Below are 21,566 nucleotides of genomic sequence, written 5' to 3'. Positions count from 1 at the left end.
TGACCGCAACTGTGAACTTTAATTTTCTAGTTCTGTGTATCAGAAGACTAGTCTGCCATGGGGTGAATTACTTAGCTTTTCTTTGTTTCCATTTTTCCTGTTTGACCAAGTAAGACTCTTTATTTTCTTTTTGGAGATTTTTTTTCCCCCCAAAGAATCTACTAAATAATGTATAAGATTTGAATGTGGCGTTTTTTAGGGGGACTAAGGCAGAGTATTTATATTTCCCCTTTGAGAGGAGAAAATGGCCCATTGTTGTAGCATAGGATGAGATTATGATTCTAATGTATTCTCTTTGAACCTGATGGCAAATGCCTCGTACTGTGAGATGTGGTTCTAGGGGCATTTCCTCTAACCAAATCTTTCCTCCACCTTTTGGACTACTAAAGAGAAACCACCTCCCAGTAGATCCAGGCTGAATTTTATAATTTGGGAGAAAGCAATCAATGATCAGTGAGGTCTCTAGCTGTAGAGTCATAGCTAATATCCTAATAGCCAGTCCCCAGATACTGAGCAATGCTTCCCCACCTAGTGGAGCCAGCTCGCTTCTTTCGGGTACTATCTTAATGACTGGCTCTGATATGGATCCTCCTGCATTTTTAAAGGAAAATTCTGTCTCTGTCTGGCTGTGCATTAATTCATTGATTAGTTTACTCAATGGACATTATTGAGCATCTCCTTTGTGCTAAGCATTGTGGTGGGGGTACCAAGATAAATAAGATTCTGAAGTGCTTTGAGAGAAATATCAATGTGTGTGTTCACTATATATAAGCAGCATACATATTTAGTATGGTATAGACAGCACAGATATAAGCCGTGCTATCATGAAAGCAGGAACAGTGGTAGAATACGAGGGTCATTAACAAGTCACTGAGTCTGCTGTAAAACCCTGAGAATTTCTTTTCACAATTGGAGTGTTGCATCATTTGATCCAATCAGAGGAAAGTGGTTTTCCCAAGGCCGCACAACTAGATGGTGAAAGAACGTTGACCACACCTTGCCTTTTGACTTTTGAATTTTCTCCATTGCTACATCTAGATCCCTGCTAGCGATGAGTGGCCTTCATGGCCTGTTACTTGCATTGCAGTCAAAAATGAGAACATAAAATTTGCAATAAAATTTGTTGTTTTCTGTTCTAATAATTTGCATTTCTAATTGTTCATAAGTGAGCAGCATTTTTACTCACAAGCTACAGTGTGACCTGATAGAGCAGTGGTTCTCAACCTTCCTAATGCCGCCACCCTTTAATACAGTTCCCGTGGATGGTGACCAACAGGTTGAGAACCGCTGTGATAGAGAAAGTAGGAATGTGAGGTCTAGTGGGGGGAAGGAGTGGGGGGTAAAGAAGAACCTTCATTGAGCCACCAAGCATGGTTGGTCTCTACTGTCACACTTAGTCCCTTTACCAGCCTTGTGAGGTCCATGGTATTCTCATGTTATAATCAAAGAGATTGGGACACACCAAAACTCAGATGCTTCTTAACCTAACCAGGAACAGTGGTAGAATATGAGGGTCCTACTCATCCTTTTAGCCACCATCTCTGCTAACCCCCTGGTGGATACGCACAGCACCACCACTCTCTCCTTAGAGGCACTCATCGTAGTAGAAATTTTACACTTACTTTTGTGATTATTGGATCATGTTCCTTGCCTTTGGCAGTGAGCTTCATGACTACTGGGGCAATGTATACTTGGCTCACCCTTGTATCTTTATTACATATAAAGGCACTCACATTTTGGTGAATGACTGATTGAGTGAGGTAGAGCTAGTATTCAAACTCAGTTCTCTTTATTACAAATAACTTGTATAAAGTTCTCTGAGATACTCTTTGAAAAGTATCACGGACAGATAAAATATCAAAAATTACCTTTCATTCCTATCTATGTAATCACTAGGGTGAGAGGTCATGAGAAATAGTTGGGAGGATTAATTTACTGGTGTAATTCATCCTTCTGTCCAGCCTGGGGTTCTGTTGAGGCTTTCCCCAGTGTGGGTGGAGAGAGTCTCTGATGAGGCATCACCCACAGGCTTGGGGCCTAGAAAGCATGTCTGGTCAGGGTAGAAGGAGACAGTGGCATGCCTCAGACACTAATTGTGGGAGCCACGATGTGGTCATGAACTAGTTCCTAGTTTCAACGTGACCCTTCAACAAAGGCACAACCAAAATCAAAGTAGGGGAAGGCATAGCACACAAAGGAAAAGGTAGGGATGTCATCTGTATCCCTTGTATTAACTCTGAATGGCCCAGCCCTCTTGTTTTGTTTTTACCAAATACACGTATATTTTTAATTCCTCTAAAATGTGTGCTGTCTTAGGCAAAGGTTTTTAGGAGGTCTGCACTCATTCACAAAACAGGATTTGTTCAAATGACCTTTTACCATTCTTATTTGTACTGCCAAATCAGTAGATTCTTAAAACTTGGACTTGCAAAATTTCTGGACACTTAGCTAAAGCCACGTAGCTTTCATGGAGCAGTTGCGTGTCTTAGCAGCACAAGGGCCCAGGAGGTGGGAGGTGAAGCTGGCAAGGCTTATGCAGCGCCTCTTCCCGGCTCCCCGCACACCTCCCCTGCTTATCTCATACTTTTCTGGACCCTGCACAGCAGGGTGGGTAAAGGATAGAATTGCAAGCAGAAATTGTATTTGCTTTTGTTTAGTGAAGCCAAAGATCTTAATATTATTTTATGAACTCAATGTAAATGACAACTGACATGAGAAAGAAAGATTTTAAGAGCACCATAAGCATCTTTACAATCCTGGGTGGAGGGCAATCCAGGAAATGTGTGTACAGCCCTTTTGAAGCTGTATATAATCAGTGTTTCCACACTCCAGAAACAAGAAAAGGCCAGAACCAATTAGAAGAAGAAAAAGACTAAGTTGATGCACAAAATCCTGTATGCATGCCAAATACTGGAGTAAAAACATTTAGCATTTGACTGAAAAGACACCAACCAACCATTAGATTTCTATGGTTGAACACTCTCAAGATCTCGCACTCCTCTATTTCATTTAAAAAAATTGTTCCCTGAAGTGTACAATGACTTCAATTTTGAATAAAATTTAGCATTCAAATTTATAGCCAGTTTGAAAACTGAGGGTTTATTTATATCATGTGACCCTGAACAGATTCTTAATTACAACAGTCTTCGGCACATGGAGTATCTGGATTTCAAAAAGAAAAAAGAAACAACTTCCCACGTAGGTTTCTCCACATTTTTCAGATGCTTTCATAGCAGCCATCCTTTATGGGAAATGGTATTAAAATCCTGCCGTGCTGTAGTTTAAATTTAAATTCAATGCTTCCCAGAAGAGATTTTAGTGTATTCTATAAAAGGCACTAAAAGGTCTGTTTTTGTTTTTGCGAAGGTTTTTTTGTTCTCTTGAAAGTCTAATTCTAATGAGCGAGAGATTTGGTTCCTGCCAGTGATCTTTGTGTGTTAACAACCTGTGGAAGGAACATCCCTCTTGCTTGTTCTCACGGGCAAAAGTCATCTTTGTTTGCATGAAAGCAAAGGTCTGATTGAACAAGGGTGAGCCTTTCATTTTAAGAAGAGTTAAAGTCTGGGGGTGTTTTTAATGTTTTAATCTCTGTTTAAGAGGTTTCTGTTACGAGAGGAAAATTGATAACATTTTTACCTCAGCAAACTGCCAGCAAACTGGCTCTGCTCTAATCCCACATTTATAGTGATTTATATTCTCCGTGGCAATGTGCTGTAACCTCAGAGTGATACCACTGTGGTGTAGATGGACTGCATTCCAAATGCTGGGATCACATACATAATGTTTTTACTTTTAAATAATATTCAGACACCAGAATAAATACCATATGTGCACTGATGCTGGTTACAATGGGACCTTGTCATTTCTCATGAGGGAGAACATTCTTTGTTTCTGATTCCTGTTTGAAATAAGTACACAAAAGATAAATATGTACATTGACAGCGTTTTGAGAAGCTTTGGTAATTACACAGCTGAGGATAGAGCTACGACTCCCCAAAATGTATCATTTAAAACTAAAAGTATTGCTGTGTGTTGCCACCATTCCTCACTGACGTACACGAAGGCAAGGATTGTTATCTGACATTCCCAGGGCAGGGCCTAGCTTATATATTTTATGTCTACAGCATGCTGTAGTTAAAGGACATCTGTGGAAGAAAAATTACCTCCATGAGCAGTGTTCATAGAACAGTGAGACTAACACGCCGATGACATTGGAACAGGAAGAATAACACACTTGATAATGGGAAAGGATGGATTGATTGGAAAGTCATAATTCAGTGTGAGGCCTGATGTCATCTGATGCCACAAAAGCAGAATTTAGGTGGCCTAATATCATCAAAATACAGATAATCAATCTCTCCTGATGCATGTTTCCCCACAAGATATTGAAGATTTAAAAGTTTCATAAAGTTCAGAAATACCTCCTAACTCAGGCATTTTTAGATTTTTATTTTTATCCATCTTGATTGGAATTCTAATCCACTTCAACATACTTTTTGAATAGACGTGGTAGAATGTCTTTCATATTTGTACATCTGTAACACACTCCAACAAGTCAATTCACATTTGTTTTTTGGGGAGGCATTTCAGTCCGGGTTTGCACTGTTACCATTGGTTCATCTATGTCGGATTAGTGCCTATCATATTTTCATAATATTTTGCAGATGAGGAAACCCTGGGCACTGATATCAATGGCTTCCTTGCCCCGCTTTATCCCCACCCAGAATATGTAGAGTGAGATTAATGTGTGAGTAACACATCCCAGTTTATCTCTGACATTTTACCCGGCATGTGACCTAGCTGGGTGAGGCTCCCCTCCTTTGTAGAAGTGTACTCTGTAATAAAACTGCTCAAAAGTCCCTCTATGAAGATGGGTAGTTGTGAGACAAATACTGAACATATTGGACGTACCTAACATGCTGTCTCTCCTTTTCAGCTTTTCGAATGATCCCTTATCCCTTGGAAAAGGGGCACCTATTTTATCCTTACCCAATCTGTACAGAAACAGCAGACCGAGAGCTGCTTCCATGTAAGTCTCCTGTCCTTCAGCCGGTAAGGCTGATGTGACAAAAGGTGGGGATGGGGAGAGTTGGGAATGATCAATGTTTATCATGTTCCTGGTCTTTTATTACTTTTCTCCCAACCCCTGTCCTTATTTGATAGCGTATGTATTAAAGTGAATTATGTGAGTGGGTTTGGCTTCCTGTTCCTCCAAGCCTCTCCAAATTCATCAGAGGGAAAGATGCCAAAGGACTGCACTTTAGATGAAGAAGCCTCATGGGCTGATTGGCCTGACTACAGGGAACCCTGGTTTGGGGCTGCTCTTTGCTGGACTGGCCCATCATGAGGGCTCCGCCTGGGCTCTCCAGGTGGTCGGACAGGGTCTGCACAGAGTAGAGTTTGGAGAGGAAGTGCTGACTTGCGAGGGAGCTGCAGTGAGTCAAGGACAGTAGGACAGCACCAGTGGCAGAGGCGGCAGCGTGGGGCAGGGTGGGGGAGCGCAGTGATGCAGCGCTCTGGGCCAGAGGGGTTTCCCCTGAGTGCCTTGTGGCTCCACCAGGGAGCTCATGTAGCATGTGCCGGGCACACGTGCAGTCTCAGCACTGTATAAAAGCACACAAAGGAAAACCCTGCCCTCGAGTACCTTACAAGCTAGCAGGCTGATGGCCCGTACCACATGTGGAAAATATTATTTTGGTTTACTGTAATATAACATTGTTTTGACAATGCAGGGTAAATAGTTATTATCAAATCATACTGCGTACAAGGATCATGTCCAGGCTCTTCATGTGGCTCTGACTTAGGACATACTTTCCTCCCTCAGATAATAAGCTCCAAGTTTTGGCTATTCTGTCATCCTGTCCTTTCTCCTGCCGCCACCACCCGCCTTTCACCAGCCCCAGTTATATCAATATCTTCTCATAGCTGTTACATATATACACACTTTGACCAGAGGAAAAGTGTAACTTTGGAGCCCTGGGTGCATAGTAAATTTTCAAATGCCAGCGGTATTGAACCAGTCATAAATCTCCAACACGGTGGATCTAGGTGCAAAACGAACTTGCTGTCATCAGACTGAAGTAGCAGGAGGCACCTGACCTGTTTCCTTGCCAGCCAGACCCAGTGTGAGGTTTGTTACTCTAGGGAACTGGGAGATCTCAGTGGTGTATTCCTCGTTGTCCAAGTTTTATTGTAAAATAGGGTCCCGTGCTCCCACACGACATTAGATTTGATTTCAGAAATTTTTGCTATGGGCCCTCCGTGTTCCTTTTGAGTCCTCCTTCAGGGAGATCCTTGTTAAACTCTCAGTTTTCTGGTGAGAAAAGCAGTTTTCTGAAAAGTACCGTGGTTTTAAATGTTTTAATTGTGTCCAATTAAGTTTCCATGGGGATAGTTTAGTTATTAGAACAAGATTACAGTCCTTAAAGGAAATTTTATAGGGGTAATCTTTATAATCCTGAAATAGAAAATTATGGTCCATGTTTATTTAATTGAATGCAGTAGTGCAAGTCTGATCTCCCTCCAAAATCTTTTTTTGGTTGGTTGTTAAGGATGAGGATATGAAGAGGGTGGATTGTTTTAAATGCTACCTATATTCTGTACGTTGAAAGTATAAATATTGCCACATTGGCCCCTGAGTGAAACATGTTTGAATGTTAGCAGGCTGACTTACCTGGGTTCCAGTGGGCTTGCAGGCTCTCTGTCCTCCATTTTCGGCAGTGTGCATTGCTGTTAGAACTCTGATAATAAGAGTTAGAGGAAAAGCCTTCAGCTCTTGTATTTCCTGAGGAGAATGAGTGGAATCCTTTGCTTAGAGCAGTGATATTGCTCACCTGCAGTGTCATAAGCACACCCCAGATCCCCTGGCAGATGGCTCTTTCTCCTCTGTGCAAGCCAGCCCTAGGTCCCCTGGTCTGCAGCCCTATCCACCCAGACCGTCACAGGCAGCCACATGGTGAGCAGAAAGAAGGAACCAATTCTCTTGGCTTTTGTACTACGGCTTTTTGGTTTGTCTCAAACCCAGTGGCTGAAGTGGGGAAGTTATGAGAGGGACTCTAAAGAGTGCTGGCTTTTTTTTTTTACAGTGATTTTTGGAAGTATATTTATCATCAAGTGTCTCCTACAATTGCAGATAACCCTAGCCACCTTGCCCTTCACCCTTTGTGAGTTGAATAGGCCAGCATGCGAGGTCCTTGCTAAATGTCTCTCTATCAGGGCGGCACCCTCCACTGATAGACTTAGAGTGTGCCAGGAAAAAATACAAGATAAACTGACATCATCTTATTATATTGACTTAAAGTAAGAAAGCACTTTAATCTTTGAGAAACAGGCAAATTTGGGGCAACTTTATATAATTACATAGTTGTTAAACAGTTTTATGTTGTGTTAAGTCAAATGCTTATTTAATTGTTTAAAAAAATACCAGAGGGTGAAAATGTAGATATGGGATTTTTTCAATAAACTTGATGTGGGGTTTTCCAGGTTTTGTGCAATAAACACGTGCTTTATAATTTGCATAAAAGTTTGTGGGGTTTTTTGTTTGTTTGTTTGTTTATTATTTGTGTTTGCTTTCGAGAAATGAAAACTATACCATAGGGACAGATGGTGCTATTGTCCCTGCCCACTTACCTGTGACGTCCCCAAATTAGCCCATCATGCCTCAAATCCATCATGAACATGGACTTGAGCACCAGGGCCGGGCAGATGCTGGCTGTGGTTTGTCAAGTGCCCCACCCTTTTCATCCAGCAGGCTTTAGGCTCTTTTTCCAAAGCTCTGAAGAATCAATCCCACCACAGAGAAGTTCCCTAAGAAGGCGTTTCACTCCAGCCCTGACATCTCCCTTTTGTCATCTCCACAGCTTTCCACGAAGTCTCAGTTTACCCAAAGAAGGAGCTTCCCTTCTTTATCCTCTTCACTGCGGGATTGTGTTCCTTCACAGCCATGCTGGCCCTCCTGACACACCAGTTCCCGGAACTCATGGGGGTCTTCGCAAAAGCTGTGAGTGTTTACCCAGAGGGAAGCCTCAGGGGTTGGACAGGGACAGCGGAGGAAGACACAGGAAAGAAGGGGACGGTCATGCAGAAGTGGATATGAACCTCTGTGCTCACTGTTGAATTTCCATTATCATCAGTGAAATCGGAAGTTTAAGGGTCAAGTGAGAAAGTGTAGGCTGTCAGTGCTTGCCTGGTCTCATTTCAGAAAACAAATTCTCATCAGTTTCTGAAAGTTGTATGAGGTCCAAAAAGATGAAATAATTTAGGGTATCCTACAAATGAAAAATGTGTGGGAAATTATTCAGTTTTGTATCAGTCAAATGACATTATTTCTCATCTGTGGATATGTGGGTCTTTCCTTCATGAAGGATAAGATTTACATTTTCAAAGAGTGTTGAAATATATTTTTTTTAATGGCTACAAACCCTTGGCTTGTTTAGGGAATGAATGGAGAGGGTGTAAAAGGCTCGTAGTATTAAGAAGCCAACTGCCATGTTTACTTTTAGAAATATGGAAATCCATTGTGAGTCTTTAAGGAGGTTGAGGAGAGCAGCTTTAATAAGAAAATCCATCTGCACTGACAACCAAGACCCATTGTTTCTTGGCTGAAAATTTACCATTTCAACCTGTGAGTGTGGCAAGGATAAGTTTGCTGAGTTTGTCACAGATGAGTTTCAAACAGGAGGAATAAGGAAAAGAGTGTCAGTTGTTCCCCCTGGAACTCCATCCAGATTTAAAGGCAAGTAGAATCAGAAAGGATGATTTCTAACTTGGCTGGGTTGATTTAATCCCTTTCCAGATGATTGACATTTTCTGCTAGGCAGAGTTCAGGGACTGGAATTGCATGAGTATTTTCAGGCACAACGGAGATGAACTGGAGGTCCCACCAGCACCTCCATCTCAACATCTCCCAAACTGAATTCATCACTCTTCTTCCCCATCACCAAAATTTCTCTTCCTCCTGTATCTGATATCCACCAGTGGCCCTGCCGCCCACCCAGTTACTCAAACCAGAAACCCAGCAACCCTCCCAAACCCTTCCCTCTTTCACTCCGACCTCACATCTGTCTCAGCCTTTTCTGTCTTTTGGTTCTAACCTACTAAGCAACTAGGCATTCAGTATGTGTGATTCACCTCTCCTTTCCTCCTCCTCTCCCCACCGCATCTCTCTTAGTTTAGGTTCTTCTAGAGTTCTGCCGTGGACTAACTGCTCTCCTTGCTTTCAGTCTGATCCTCCTCCAATCTTTCTTTCTAATTGCCCAGCTGGGCATGACACTGCCCTGCTTGAATTTCTCCAGCAGTTTCCCACCCACTTCAGGACCCAGTCCTAGTTGTTAGCATGGCACCCAATGCCCTTTATGGCCTGGACTGCACTTGTGTCTTTGGCCTCGTCTCTCCCACCTCTCCCACCGACGCCTCTCTTCAGCTGTAGTGACTCACGGATGCACAGGCTCGTGCACGCCTCCTTGCCTTTGCACGTGCTGTCTGCTCCGTGTGGAACACCCTTCGTCATCACCACCCCAGCCGTCCACTCTACACACAGCTCTTCATTCTCTTAGACTCAGCTTTCTTTAAATGTTGCCTAAGCTGAGTTGGGTGTCTCTCTTCTGTGATCCCCAGTATTCCGTGAATAACTATATTATCACATTTATTGTACTGTATTATAATTGCTGGACACTTGTCTGTGCTGTTTAGAATGTGAGCTCCTTGAGAGCAGGACCTCGTCTCCCACATCTCTGCATCCCCAAAACTTTGCACAGTGCCTTGCACATAGTAGGTTTTCAATAAACGATTATGAAGTAAATAAATGGTAGTGATCTCTGCAGAAAGAATCAGTGTAACAAGCAGATGCAGCTTAGCGTTTCTTCTCTTTTGTATTTATAATCATAGCCTCTCAGAGTTGAAAAGGGACCTTAAACAGATTGCCTTTAACAAGGACCCTGAAGGAGATAGACCCACCTGGAATATTTTCAGCCACGAGAGCTTACCTAGTTAACATGGAAGCCCATTTCATTACTGGATCACTCAGAACTCATCCTTCTACGCGTACTACTAAAATCTGCATCCCTTTAATTTCCACTTGTTCTACAGTCTGAGTCCACCTAACAGGTCTGCTTCCTCTTACAGATTTTTGGGACAGCTCATTTATTCCCGGCTACCTCTAACTAACTACCTTCCCTTTTCTCCAGGCATAATGTCTTAAATGTCCTTTAGTCTTCTGTACGTGACATGATTTCTAAACATAGTTATCACCTGAGTTGCCACCATCACTGTGCCTTAGCTTACGGGCCTATCATTATTTTCTTCTGCTCCCTAGTTAACCTATGAGTAAAAGTTTTTACCAAAACTGAGTAAATTAGAATGTAACTTAGGAAAATTTAAAATAAGGATATATTTATAACATGATACAATTACTGTCCCCCCTTTTGGGTCTCCCTAAAGTATTTTTAGAGCATATTTCTGAAGTGTGTCCTTGCTTCAGTCCTCTTCATTAAACTAACTGATAGCGCCTCAAAGGAGTTTAGGATCAGCACAGGGTTCTCAGCCTCTGGGAGGTATATTCACCTGGCCACACTACCAGAGACTCAGAATCCAGAGTCTGTGTTCTTAACAAAGATTCCAGCAGATTCTGAGGATAGGAAATGAGGACCATATTTCCTTTCAAGGACACTGGTTTCAAGAAAGCTAGGCCTTTGAGCAACCATTTCCAGCTGTGGGTTGTGCTGGCTGAGCTGCTGGGGGAACACTTTCCCAGCCCCAGTAGTTTTAGCCTGGCTGTATCTTGGAATCACCGAGGGAGCCTAAAAATTACTAATGCCTGACCCTTCCCCAGGGATGTTGGGGTCTGCATGGGCAGCTGAGTTATCAGATGACAACTCAGACACCCTGCTGACTCGGGTGTGATACAAGGGCTGAGAACCACTGTCTTGAATGAAAGGACTGATTGCCTTGTGGGGGGGAGGGTTGTGCAAGGGAGGGTAGGTCCATCCCAGCTTGGTAGGAAAGGCTGTATGGCTGTCCCTCCAGATGTCACAAAGGAATGGTCGACAGGAGCCCACTCTTTTCACTCAGCGTTTCCAAATGATTGAATGCAATATAGGTCTGCCTTCAGAGTCCTTACATTTTACATACCAAGGTGCGGTAGTTTGGTCATCTACCCCTAATTTTCAAATGTAGTTTAGGTAAGTTTGTTTTGAAATCTCTGTGTGGACAGTGACATTCATCTTGCTCTTCATTAAGGTCTAGCAGTTTGTATAACGTCTGGAGAGACTTCATGGGGAAGGAAGATGGATGGCCTGAATGAGACAAGCCCTGTCTCCCCCTCCCCAGTCTTCTCTGGATCTTCCCCTGGTCACTTCATCAGGCCCCTTCCGAAGCCCCCACCCAGCACACCATAGGTTATCTCACAACTGCCCTAGAGGCTGCCCGCAGCCATTTGCAGCTTGTGAAAGTGGTTTTCTCAGCCCTCTCCTGAGATAATGTCTCTGGGATAATGACTTTTAGTAGATGCAGAGAGATTGCACTGCCACCCCCCAGGCTTCACAGCTTGGGAACTCTCCAGCATGTTTACAGTAGATTCATAGATTCACAGCCAGTAAGGAAGCGCACAGGGAAGTGGGAACCACTGGAAAATAGTGAAAAGAGCGGCTTCCATTGGCTTTTCCCCTCTAATCTAATCTATCTCAGTGATTTAGGACTAACTCTTCCTAGAATGTTTGGTTACCAAGATAAGCTTGCGCATATAAATAAGTTATCGCTCCAAACGCTCCTTACAGAATGTGGGAAGGTCAGCGTGCTGACCCCTCAGCTTTCAAGGGCTCTGTCTCCTCCTCTGGTCTTGCTCCTTCCCTGAGACTGAGCCTCCTGACTTCTGACTCTCATCTTCACTTATAGGCCCTGACCTCTTTGAAGTCTGATATTGATTACAGTGAAATGTCAATTGTCCAATCACTACCGGGCACCTGGAACTTATTCAGATAAGCAGAAGAGTCTCGAATGTTAACGAAGCATGCTAGGAGCCGTGACCTTCTTCCAAGTAAGGGTGGTTCAGCCAGAGGAGGAGCAGGCAATTGAAGTGTCACTCTCCCTTTTTTTATTAGTTCAGTTGCTTTTTCTCACCACAAGACACTGATTGAATCATGGACATTTTGGTTAAAAATTTGACCATGTATCTGTCTCTGCCCTCTGGACAGAAGTTTTGGACGCTGAGATAGATGGACTGTTCCTGGGTTGCCTGGTGTTGCTCGTTCAGGTTTAACTGTTGAAGCAACACTTTGCCCCTAAGATAGAACAGAAACCACTGTTTCTCTCTGTGCAGTGGTTGGATCTCTGACCAAAAAGTATTGACTCATTTTCAAACGTATCAATACTCAACAGCTGAGCACCCCAAGCAAAGGGTGCTCCTCCAGACTTTGTTGTGATTCCTCCCAACGAAACCCTCTGCCCTCTATCTGGTGACTAAGTGAAAGGGCCTAGCAGCCTCAGATGCCTCCTCGCTGCCCCTCCAGCCTCTCCTGGTGTGAGATGGGGAAGAGGGAGGGAGGCGGCTGCAGCAGAAAGTGGCTCAGTAATGAAGGGAACACATCTCAGAAAAGTTCAAGGGAATCTTTCTCAAGTCTTCTATTGATGAAACATTCTAGATGTGAGGGAAGGAAGTAAATCATTACATACGTTGGAAGCACTGGGGCTTAATTCTCTTGTAGAACCTTGTTGAGAAGGGCAGATGTGACCCAGGAAAGAAGGGACTACCATGTCTTGCTTTGTAGTATGGGAAGGAGGGGACATTTGTGGACATCAAGCAGGGCAAAGGTCTCCTCTGGATTTTTAGAGGCCTCACTTTTACACTTTTTATCCAAGTCAGGTCAGTGCCCACAACAAAGCAAGCGAAGGAAAACAGCCTTTATTTGGAGCCAACTTTGTAACATCGTGTCCATTCATTCTGCAACTCAAGTTGAAGCAGCCTGATCCCCCACCCCCATTTTAGTGAACGCAGTTACCCAGAGGGTGACTTTGAGTGACGCCTTCTATCTCACCACGCTGGCTCCTGCTAACCTTTGGCAGTTCCTTCACCACTCAGTCACAACTTCAGCAGTTATATATCTGTTCTTGCCCGGGTCTTTAGCATATGATAAGTTCATCATGAACATCACCTTATTTATTGGAGCCCCACCTTCCAGCACCTGTTGGAATCTGATTTATTCAGACACTTGAGTACAGGGTTCCTTTCTACAGAGTTGAGTATTATAGGCAGGTGCTGTGGTCCACAGAGCCTTGGTGGTCTTTGATTACATAGCTGTATGTATTTGTATGTGTACATATACATGTATAATTATGTATATATACTTATATGTGTATGTATTTAACTTCATAATGTTATCATGTTGGGTTAATGCAGGCAATGGCCTTGCTCCATGTTATCCTCTCATAACCAGGATTTTATAAATGTTTTCACCGGTAGCTTGGGCAGTAATTACTCACTCCTGGGCCCAGTATCTCCTGTGGTCCCTTCCAGGTATATTCATGAATATAGTTCTAAACAGAAAAGGGGAGGCTGCCCATCCTGTAGGGAGAGCTTCCCAGGTAGTTTGGTGCACTCAGTGAAGCATAATCTGAGAAGGTGATCAGAGCCTGCCGTATATCTAACGCCCACTCAAAGCAGAACCCCCTCGCCTTTGCTCCAGCATGAACATGGCTGCCTGCTTCTTAACTGCAAATCCAGTCGGGCATTCAAAGCCCTCCCTGGTACCCTCTTTCTACCTTTAAATTCTCCCTCTAGCTGTTACAGCAGTTTACTATCTCCTGGTCATACTTTGCCTTTTCCTTTCTGTTCCAGCTGTTTACTGAGCCTCCAGGGTCCATCCTGCTCATATTCCTTTTTTTACCAACCTTACCCTATCCCTATCTTTCGATATTCCAAACATCTATCCATTACAGTCTATTACACTAGCCTCATTTTTAAATGTTTTTTTCTTGATCCTTTGAACAGAATGGATTCTCTCCCTTTCCCCAACCCTCCTGGTGCTCTGTGCAGCCTTCTGTCCTGAGATCTGTCGTGGCCCATCTGGTTATGACTTGGCTCTATCCAGATCTGAGTGGCTCCTTCCCCACTGAGCTTTGAGCTTCCTGACAGTGGGAGTTTTGTCCCAGACAACTTTATATCTCAGCCAACACTTAAGTGCCTCACTGAGTAATGATGTAAAAAACAGATTGGAGAAGATTTTTCAAATCTTACATTATCTTGAGTTTCCATTATACCAATCTCACACTTGATGTTCCAGCTATAATGTGTTACAGTCCTTCCAGTGTGTATTCTACTGGTCCTTTAAAAAAAAAAAGAAGGAAAGATTCTAAGTCAGTGAATTTGAGGGACTTGCTGACCATACCTCTTCTTGAAGACCCTCAGAGGAGCCTGCTTTAACTCCATTAAAAGCACTATCCCCCCTGCATATGTATTCACACCTTCACTTCCCTCTTGGATGGGAAATTCTTGGTGGTGAGATAGACAAGGAGTTAGGACAAAGGACTCATGGTACGAGAACCAGATGTCGTACCCTACATGGCCAGATGATACCTTGGTTCTGAATGGAGGCAGAGGACAAGGAAACCATCCAAGTACACTATCTTCCCTCACGGGGACAGGGCACTTCTTATGCCACATGCTGGATGCCTTGTGGAATGATTCTTCACAAGAACATAATCAGAATGGATTTGAGATCACGTTAAATGGATCTCAGGGAAAGCACTGACTTTCTTAAAAGGCACAGCTAATGGCCATTACTCTATTACAAGCAGGAGGGAATTTAGTAACTAAATGAAAGGGTTCCCCAAGCCCCACTCAGCAGGCCCTCTGCAACAGGGACAAATCTCTGTGAAATCAGCCATTTGCTGTCTTTCCCCTGGGTTCCATGGTGCATGCTGCTAAGCAGGTCGCTCAGAAATAAGCAGGCCTGCACAGGTGTTTGGGAGATGGAGGGATCGCAAAGCAGTTCACACTCAGCAAACTTGACTTTAAAATTGCTTTTCCCAGTTAAAGTGGATTCTACACTCAGTGAGACGGGAAGCTGGCCTAAGTTATCACCATTTGTCAACTCTTGTGCCCACTTGACCCCTGTTGCCCCCCTTTCCCCCTTGTCATTCCTGTTTGATGATGCTCATCATCTGCAGGGACAGGCACCAGATCCCAGAGACCAGTGGGAAGACCAGGGGACTGTGGCCAGCTGTCAGGGGAGCAAGGGCTGTCAGCAGACACTCGTGCCCCTTATCTAAGCTAGGGACTGGAATGCAGTTTGACCGTCAGCCGATGTTTCCTGTAAACATAAAGATGAAATGGAAGCCCTTGGAGACTTTCGTAATGCAGACTGAAGATGAAAGCGTGCTCTGCTTTATGGTCTTGAACACTGTCCTTGACTTCTGTGTCTTTCTGGTTTCCTTGCAGTTCCTCAGCACGTTGTTTGCCCCCTTAAACTTTGTCATGGAGAAAGTGGAGAGTGTCCTCCCGTCCAGTCTGTGGCACCAGCTGACGCGGATCTGAGGGAAGCCCCTTCCCCAGCTCACCTCACACAGCCGATGCCACCGTCTCCTCTGTGCCAACTCCTTGTGGACTGCAAGAAAGCATGACTTTGAAAAAGGGAAGCCATTCCGGATTTTAAAATGTTCATGGACTGTCTGTTCCATATTAAAAGCTGTTTTGTTGTACAAAATTACTGATGTTCAGTTCTATTTTATTTTGCCTTCAGAAAAGAAGAAAAAAGTAAAAAATAAACTTTTGTGTATTGCAGCAATCAGTTGTGTCTTTCTATGTCTTCCAACCCTAAAACATATTGATGTCCCAGATAACAGGTTTACACTGAATTTTTAGGGACCCAGCTCTGCCGAATGCCACACCAAGCTGCTCTGTGCTGAGGGAATGCATCTCAGTGGGGCCGGAGAACCCCTTAGAGTAAGAAGCTTGGACAATGGAATCTCTTCCATTCAAAAGTGCTAGCTTTTTCAACCCCAAATTGAATGTCTTTCTAGGCCAAATGCCCCCAAAATACAAGCTTCCAAAATGAACCACCAGAAACATGAATGGAACAGAACACATCCCCTGGCAGGATGTTTCGAGTCAGACTGTACTTATCAAATAGTATTCAGCACAGTCATTCTAGCAATCATTTTGTTTTTTGCTGTTTGAACATCATGAGAAGAAAACTTCTGATGAGAAGCTACAGACCCAACAGTCTGTTTTAGAACCTGGCCATTTTACCAACATCACTTTTTTAAAAATGTTTTTTAATAACAGTACTTAAAAAAAAAACACGTTTGCATTCCTGATGCTTCAACATGAGCATTCTTTGAGTATTTTAGTGAACTGAACCAAAATGATCATTTGTCCTCCCCACCTTTACAAAACCCTTCCACATGATTCATACCTTGCTTAGCATCTGGCTTCACTTAAGCAAAAGAAGAAAAATAAATAAACGCGAATCCTCTATCTGAAAAGTACCACTATGTAAAATCTCGATCCCAGGCTTGGGAGAAAAAAGGACTGTCTTTGACATAGTTTGCTTTCCCTTTTATCTGGAATCTCAAATCTCTCCCGCCAGTGTTAAAATCAGCAGTATTCGGGGGAAACACCAGGCCACTGTCTCCTTTCCATTTGGACTTCCTGCTGCCTCCTGGTCTTCCTCCAAGAGCAAAGTCAGGTGGGCAGGTGACATGCGGGCACAAATGCCTGGAGTTGTTTTGCTTTGGGCAAATTTGTGTTTGTATCTACTTTCACAGAGCCTTGTTGGGGATAAGCAGTTGGCTCCTGCTCTTGAGAATGTATCTAAAGGCTGAGCTCCATCCACACACCAGAGGCGCCGCCTTCCTGGCAAGGCCACGTCTGCCTTGTTGGCCTCTACCTCTTCTTCCCCCAGAATGAATCAAGGTAGAGGGCAGGCTCAAATGATTCCTTCAGTTTGAGGTAGAGGGCAGGCTCAGATGTTTCCTTCAGTTTGAGGTAGGAGGCAGGGATCCTTCCTTCAGTTCGAGGTAGGGGGCAGGCTCAGATGATTCCTTCAGTTCGAGGTAGGGGTCAGGCTCAGATGATCCCTTCAGTTCCAGGTAGGGGGCAGGCTCAGATGATTCCTTCAGTGAACTGCTATAATAGGTACATAATAGGTACAAATAGGCCTTGACCCACGTTCAGAGGAGATAGATCCACCTCTGCTGAGAAAGACCAGGAAGGCTTAGAATGGTAATTTAGAAATGGAACAAGAAGTAATTAATATGATTCTTTGATTTAATAGATGAAGAAACCAAAGTCCAAAGATTATAATAAGCTATGACTGGAAGGTTTAAGAGCCTGCAGGCAATGAGAAGTGGAAATGTCCTGAAGAAATGATTAGAAACCCTGTGAGAACCCTGAGTTGCAGAAAACACAGCAAAGAAATGGAAGATAAGGATTTAAAAGTGTCTAGTTAATTTAATAACTATGACTTTAGAGCAGTTTTATGGAGAGGCGAGGCAGAAGTTAGCCTTTGTGTGGTAAGAGGAGCACATGGAAGAGCTGCAGGTGGAAAAAAAGTGGGGACAGATGCAGACACAGTGGGGAAGGTAGAGATGGCTGAAGGGAAAGAATTTATGGGCAGAGAGAAGCTCATCACGCCAGGAGGACAGACATGTCTCTGAACTTGAGGGAAACAAATGACATGAAGTTACTAGACTTTTCATCTTATAATCCAGGGTCAAGACCCCAGTGTCCCCTTTTCTACCCCATCCCCACCCTCAACTACTCTGTTCAACAATTAAGCAATTAAGCAAGTGGAGGACCCAGCCTTGAGTTTTCACCTCCTCAGGCCTTGATGCCAGACACTTTGCCTTGTTTTTGCCCCCTGACAACAGGCACAAAGGCCCTCTTTTAAGAGTTTTAGGCAAATCTGTGCAGAGGCAGAGCCAGAGCAACCCAAATAACACAGCAGAAGTTTTTAAGATGATCATTTGTACATGATTCTTACACTTTTTCTCAAGGTTCACGCTTCCTGATGTCTGAGATGGCAGCTGGAATCCCAGTTGCATTCTGCTTTCTGCTTTTATTTCTGTGTGAGGCTACATCAAAATCCATTCCGAGGGGCTTTCCTTTTTAAAGGCCTCTCCTCCCAGCAGGACAATAAGGGCCCCCTAGTCTCAACTGAGATGTGTTTGCTGGAATGTAAATGCAAACATTTTGAATCAAATGTTAGTAAAGTGGATCTAGCAATGGATACAGGAAATAATAAAATATGACCAAATGGAAAGCTGTGCAGGTTTATGCGGTTTTCTTTATCTTCTTTTATCAGTACTTACCAGTATCCAAGTTACTCTAGCTTTATAAAAGGATTGGGAAGCTTTCCATGTTTTTATATGGCCTGGAATAATTAAACAATAAAATTATCTACTCTTACACTATTAGATAAAACTCAGACACGAAACATCTGATTTTAGGGCTTTGCTAAGGGTAGATTTTTGAGCACCTTTTCTCTATCTTCTACGTGATACAAATTTTGTCCTTATTATGTTCCGTTAATTGCATATTTTTCTAGAAAACTACCATTTTCTTTATCACCAAATAGTGATAAGGGTATTTAATTTACACATTTAATCTCCTCTGCGTTCGTGCATTCATTTCAGACCTTGTTTATTTTCACTGCTCTTCTTTCCTCTCTTTAATCAGCCTCACAGATAGGTCTATTTTTATCCTTGCAAAGAAATAAGTTTTTGATGTACTAATGCACTCAACTATTCTATTTCCTCTATATTTTATTATTTTCAGCTTTGACCTATTTATTTGTTCTTCCTAGTTTCTCCTTTTTGTAAGTTAAAATTTTTCTAATTTCCTAAATGAGTATCTGGTTTATTTTTATTTTCAAAGGAGGGTGCTTCAACCTATACATTTTTCTCTGTGTGAAGCCTTCTCATCCTATACATTTTTTTCTATACAGTTTTCTCCTTTTTATTCTTGTCAAAAAATTTAGAAATTTCTGTTTTGATTTCTTTTATTCATGAGTGATCCCTTGGGGGCACTTCCTAACAATTCTCTACTATTGACTTTAAGAAATTTAGTTTTATTATTACTCTGTAATATCTAATGAAAGAGCATCAAAGGTGTTCAACCCCAAGTACTGTAAACCCTACTATCTGCCACCCACACATTACTTAGAAGTAAACTTTCGATCTCTCTTTTCATAATTTTTGAAAATTATGTTTTTCTTCAACACAAAACTTCAAAGGCAGTATTAAAATGTTTACAACGTGTCTAGATGAGGACGGCTTTTCCTTGTTTTCTTGTCCTATGACGAGGAACTTCACCGAGCCGGAACAAAGCTGCGTGCTGGGTCTCTAAGGAGCTGAGTAGACACAGGGAAGTGGTGCTCCCCACCCCCTGTGCAGTAAGGGAGGGATGTGGAGCCCTCTAAGATGGTCACAGTATATATTAGGCTTCTGCTCTGCAGAGGTGAGACCTTGGGCTGGCTGTACTAAGAACTGAAATTTTAAAAGGGGCAAGGGGAAGCGAAGGTCTAGACAGGTGCTTGAAGAAACTAGCTTTGTACTTCTGCCTTTTGAGGGTCAAGGGTGGCTGAGGCCAAACAGCCAGGAACTGGCTGATAGGGAAATTTCCATTGAAATTCTGTCAGGAATGCTTCAGGGAGTCACGGGGCCAGGGAATAGACAATTTCAAATAATCTCTGTATCTCCTTCAGAGTAATATCTACAATTCTCTAGCAGACACAAGAGGACAGAAAAGAAGCCAATTCTCTTCCCCTCTTTCCCCAGCTTGTCTCGGGTTGTCTCTAGCTCATCAATTTCAGATTCCCTTAGGTCCTCAGCCTTGAAGCTTGTGTGTGACCAACCTCAGGAAGAAAACCTTTGGAACAGAAAACCTCAAGTGACCATTGCAGAAAGGCAAGCCAGCCTCAAGACGACATGTGTTTGTAAGTTACAATCTTAGAGAATGTGCAAGGAATATAATTTTTTAAATGTTCTTTAAAACCACCTACTTCCTACTCTGAGCCCAGGCACCAGGCCAGCAGGGAATGTCATCCGAGTCCTGAGCAGGCTGGTGTCCACCTCCAGAGTGTCTGCCATCAGAAGGCCCAGATCCTAGTAGCCTCTGAGATCATCTCATTGTCCAGGCCTGCAGTGTTCCACAAGCTCTCTGATTTTGTGGCATGCACAGGGCCACAGGCCCACAGCGTCCTCCATGCCAGCCTTCCATGTGGGAACACTGTTGCCTCCTTTAAGGTACATCTAACCACCCCCTCAGCCTCTTCAGCCTCCCTTCAGTCACCTGCGAGCATCTTGCAGGGGAGACACCCCACCCACCACAGGCTCTTCCTGGAAGCTTCTGCTTTCCTCCTCCTCAGGGACAAAGAGCAATGAACTCTGGACACTTGCTTAAAATGGCAAAAACGAGGATGCAGAGAGAAAATACGAATTAACAACTCAAAAATATTTCACCCTACAAGTCAAATAACCTGCTTCACATCCAGTGCAGATTAGATTCATTTGTTCACTCATTCCTTCATTCGATTGAAATGTGTTGGTCAAGCACAGTGATTCACAATGTAATCCTAGCACTCTGAGAGGCCAAGGCTGGAGGAGCCTTGAGCTCAGGAGTTTGAGACAAGCCTGAGCAAGAGGGAGACATTGTCTCTATGAAAAATAGAAAAATTAGCCAGGTGTTAGGGCAGACACCTGTAGGCTTAGCTACTCAGGAGGCTGAGGCAGGAGGATCTCTTAAAATGAGGAGTTTGAGGCTGCTGTGAGGTATGATGACACCACAACAATCTACCCTGGGCAACAGAGTGAGATATTTATTTATTTTATTTTTTTATTTTGCAGAAGACCTCCTGTATGCTGGGAGATGGCCATGCCCTCCCAACTGTACCTTCAGCACAGTGCTATTCACACTGGGTGTCACTTGAACTTTCCTGTGTCTGGACCACAAGGAATTCAAGTTCCCCACTTTGGCATTCATCTTCCCTCTCTCATGATCTGTAACTAGATATTCTATATTCTAGAATATAAACCTCAGTGGATGCTGCAGGAAGGCAGGAAAGACTAGCGAGCTGCTTAGGGAAGACAATGGCTCTAAATCTGCAAGGACCATCATTCTATAGAAGTCCAGGAAAAAATATTAAAATGAAATAAAATTTTCTTTAACATCAGCTTAATGAGGAGCTTTTGTGAAATCTTTACCAATAAGGTTTTATCTGAGAGGTGTTATTTCTTCTCATTCCACATTCCCCAAGTGATTATTGTTAACATTTATTGTGTTCCATGTACTATGCAAGATACTTGAGGCACTGAATCAGAGTTTTAGAGAAACAGAACCAATAGGATGGTGGTTCTCAACCTTCCTAATGCTGCAATGTATTTTCACTGTTAAGGGGTCATGACCCACAGGTTGAGAACCGCTGCAATAGGAGCTATATCTTGATGATGGGTAAATAGATGATCAGATAAATACTACACACACACACACTCTATTGGTCTGCAAGGTGGAGACCCAGGAAAGCTGGTGATATAGTTCTGTCTGAGTCTGAAGACCTTGAGAAGTAGGAAAAGCA

The 21,566-nt window shown here is 43.2% G+C and overlaps 1 protein-coding gene across 4 annotated transcripts in view; it reads left to right on the top strand.

The window, feature by feature from the left end:
* The window catches only part of ST7 (suppression of tumorigenicity 7), a 272,254-nt gene extending 256,478 nt beyond the window's left edge, over positions 1-15,776 (top strand). For all 4 annotated transcript variants that reach the window (XM_023513216.1, XM_003789794.2, XM_023513215.1 and 1 more), the window contains 3 exons: positions 4,937-5,029; positions 7,860-7,999; positions 15,431-15,776. In XM_023513216.1, the coding sequence (XP_023368984.1) occupies positions 4,937-5,029; positions 7,860-7,999; positions 15,431-15,526 (329 nt within the window). In that variant the 3' untranslated portion in view covers positions 15,527-15,776. The remainder of the gene's footprint in view (positions 1-4,936; positions 5,030-7,859; positions 8,000-15,430) is intronic.
* The last annotated feature ends 5,790 nt before the right edge of the window (positions 15,777-21,566 follow it).

Source organism: Otolemur garnettii, unplaced genomic scaffold, assembly GCF_000181295.1.
Source record: "Otolemur garnettii isolate 467f Iridium unplaced genomic scaffold, OtoGar3 scaffold00037, whole genome shotgun sequence".
Taxonomy (NCBI): Eukaryota; Metazoa; Chordata; class Mammalia; order Primates; family Galagidae; genus Otolemur; species Otolemur garnettii.
This window is presented reverse-complemented; position numbering and strand designations above follow the sequence as displayed.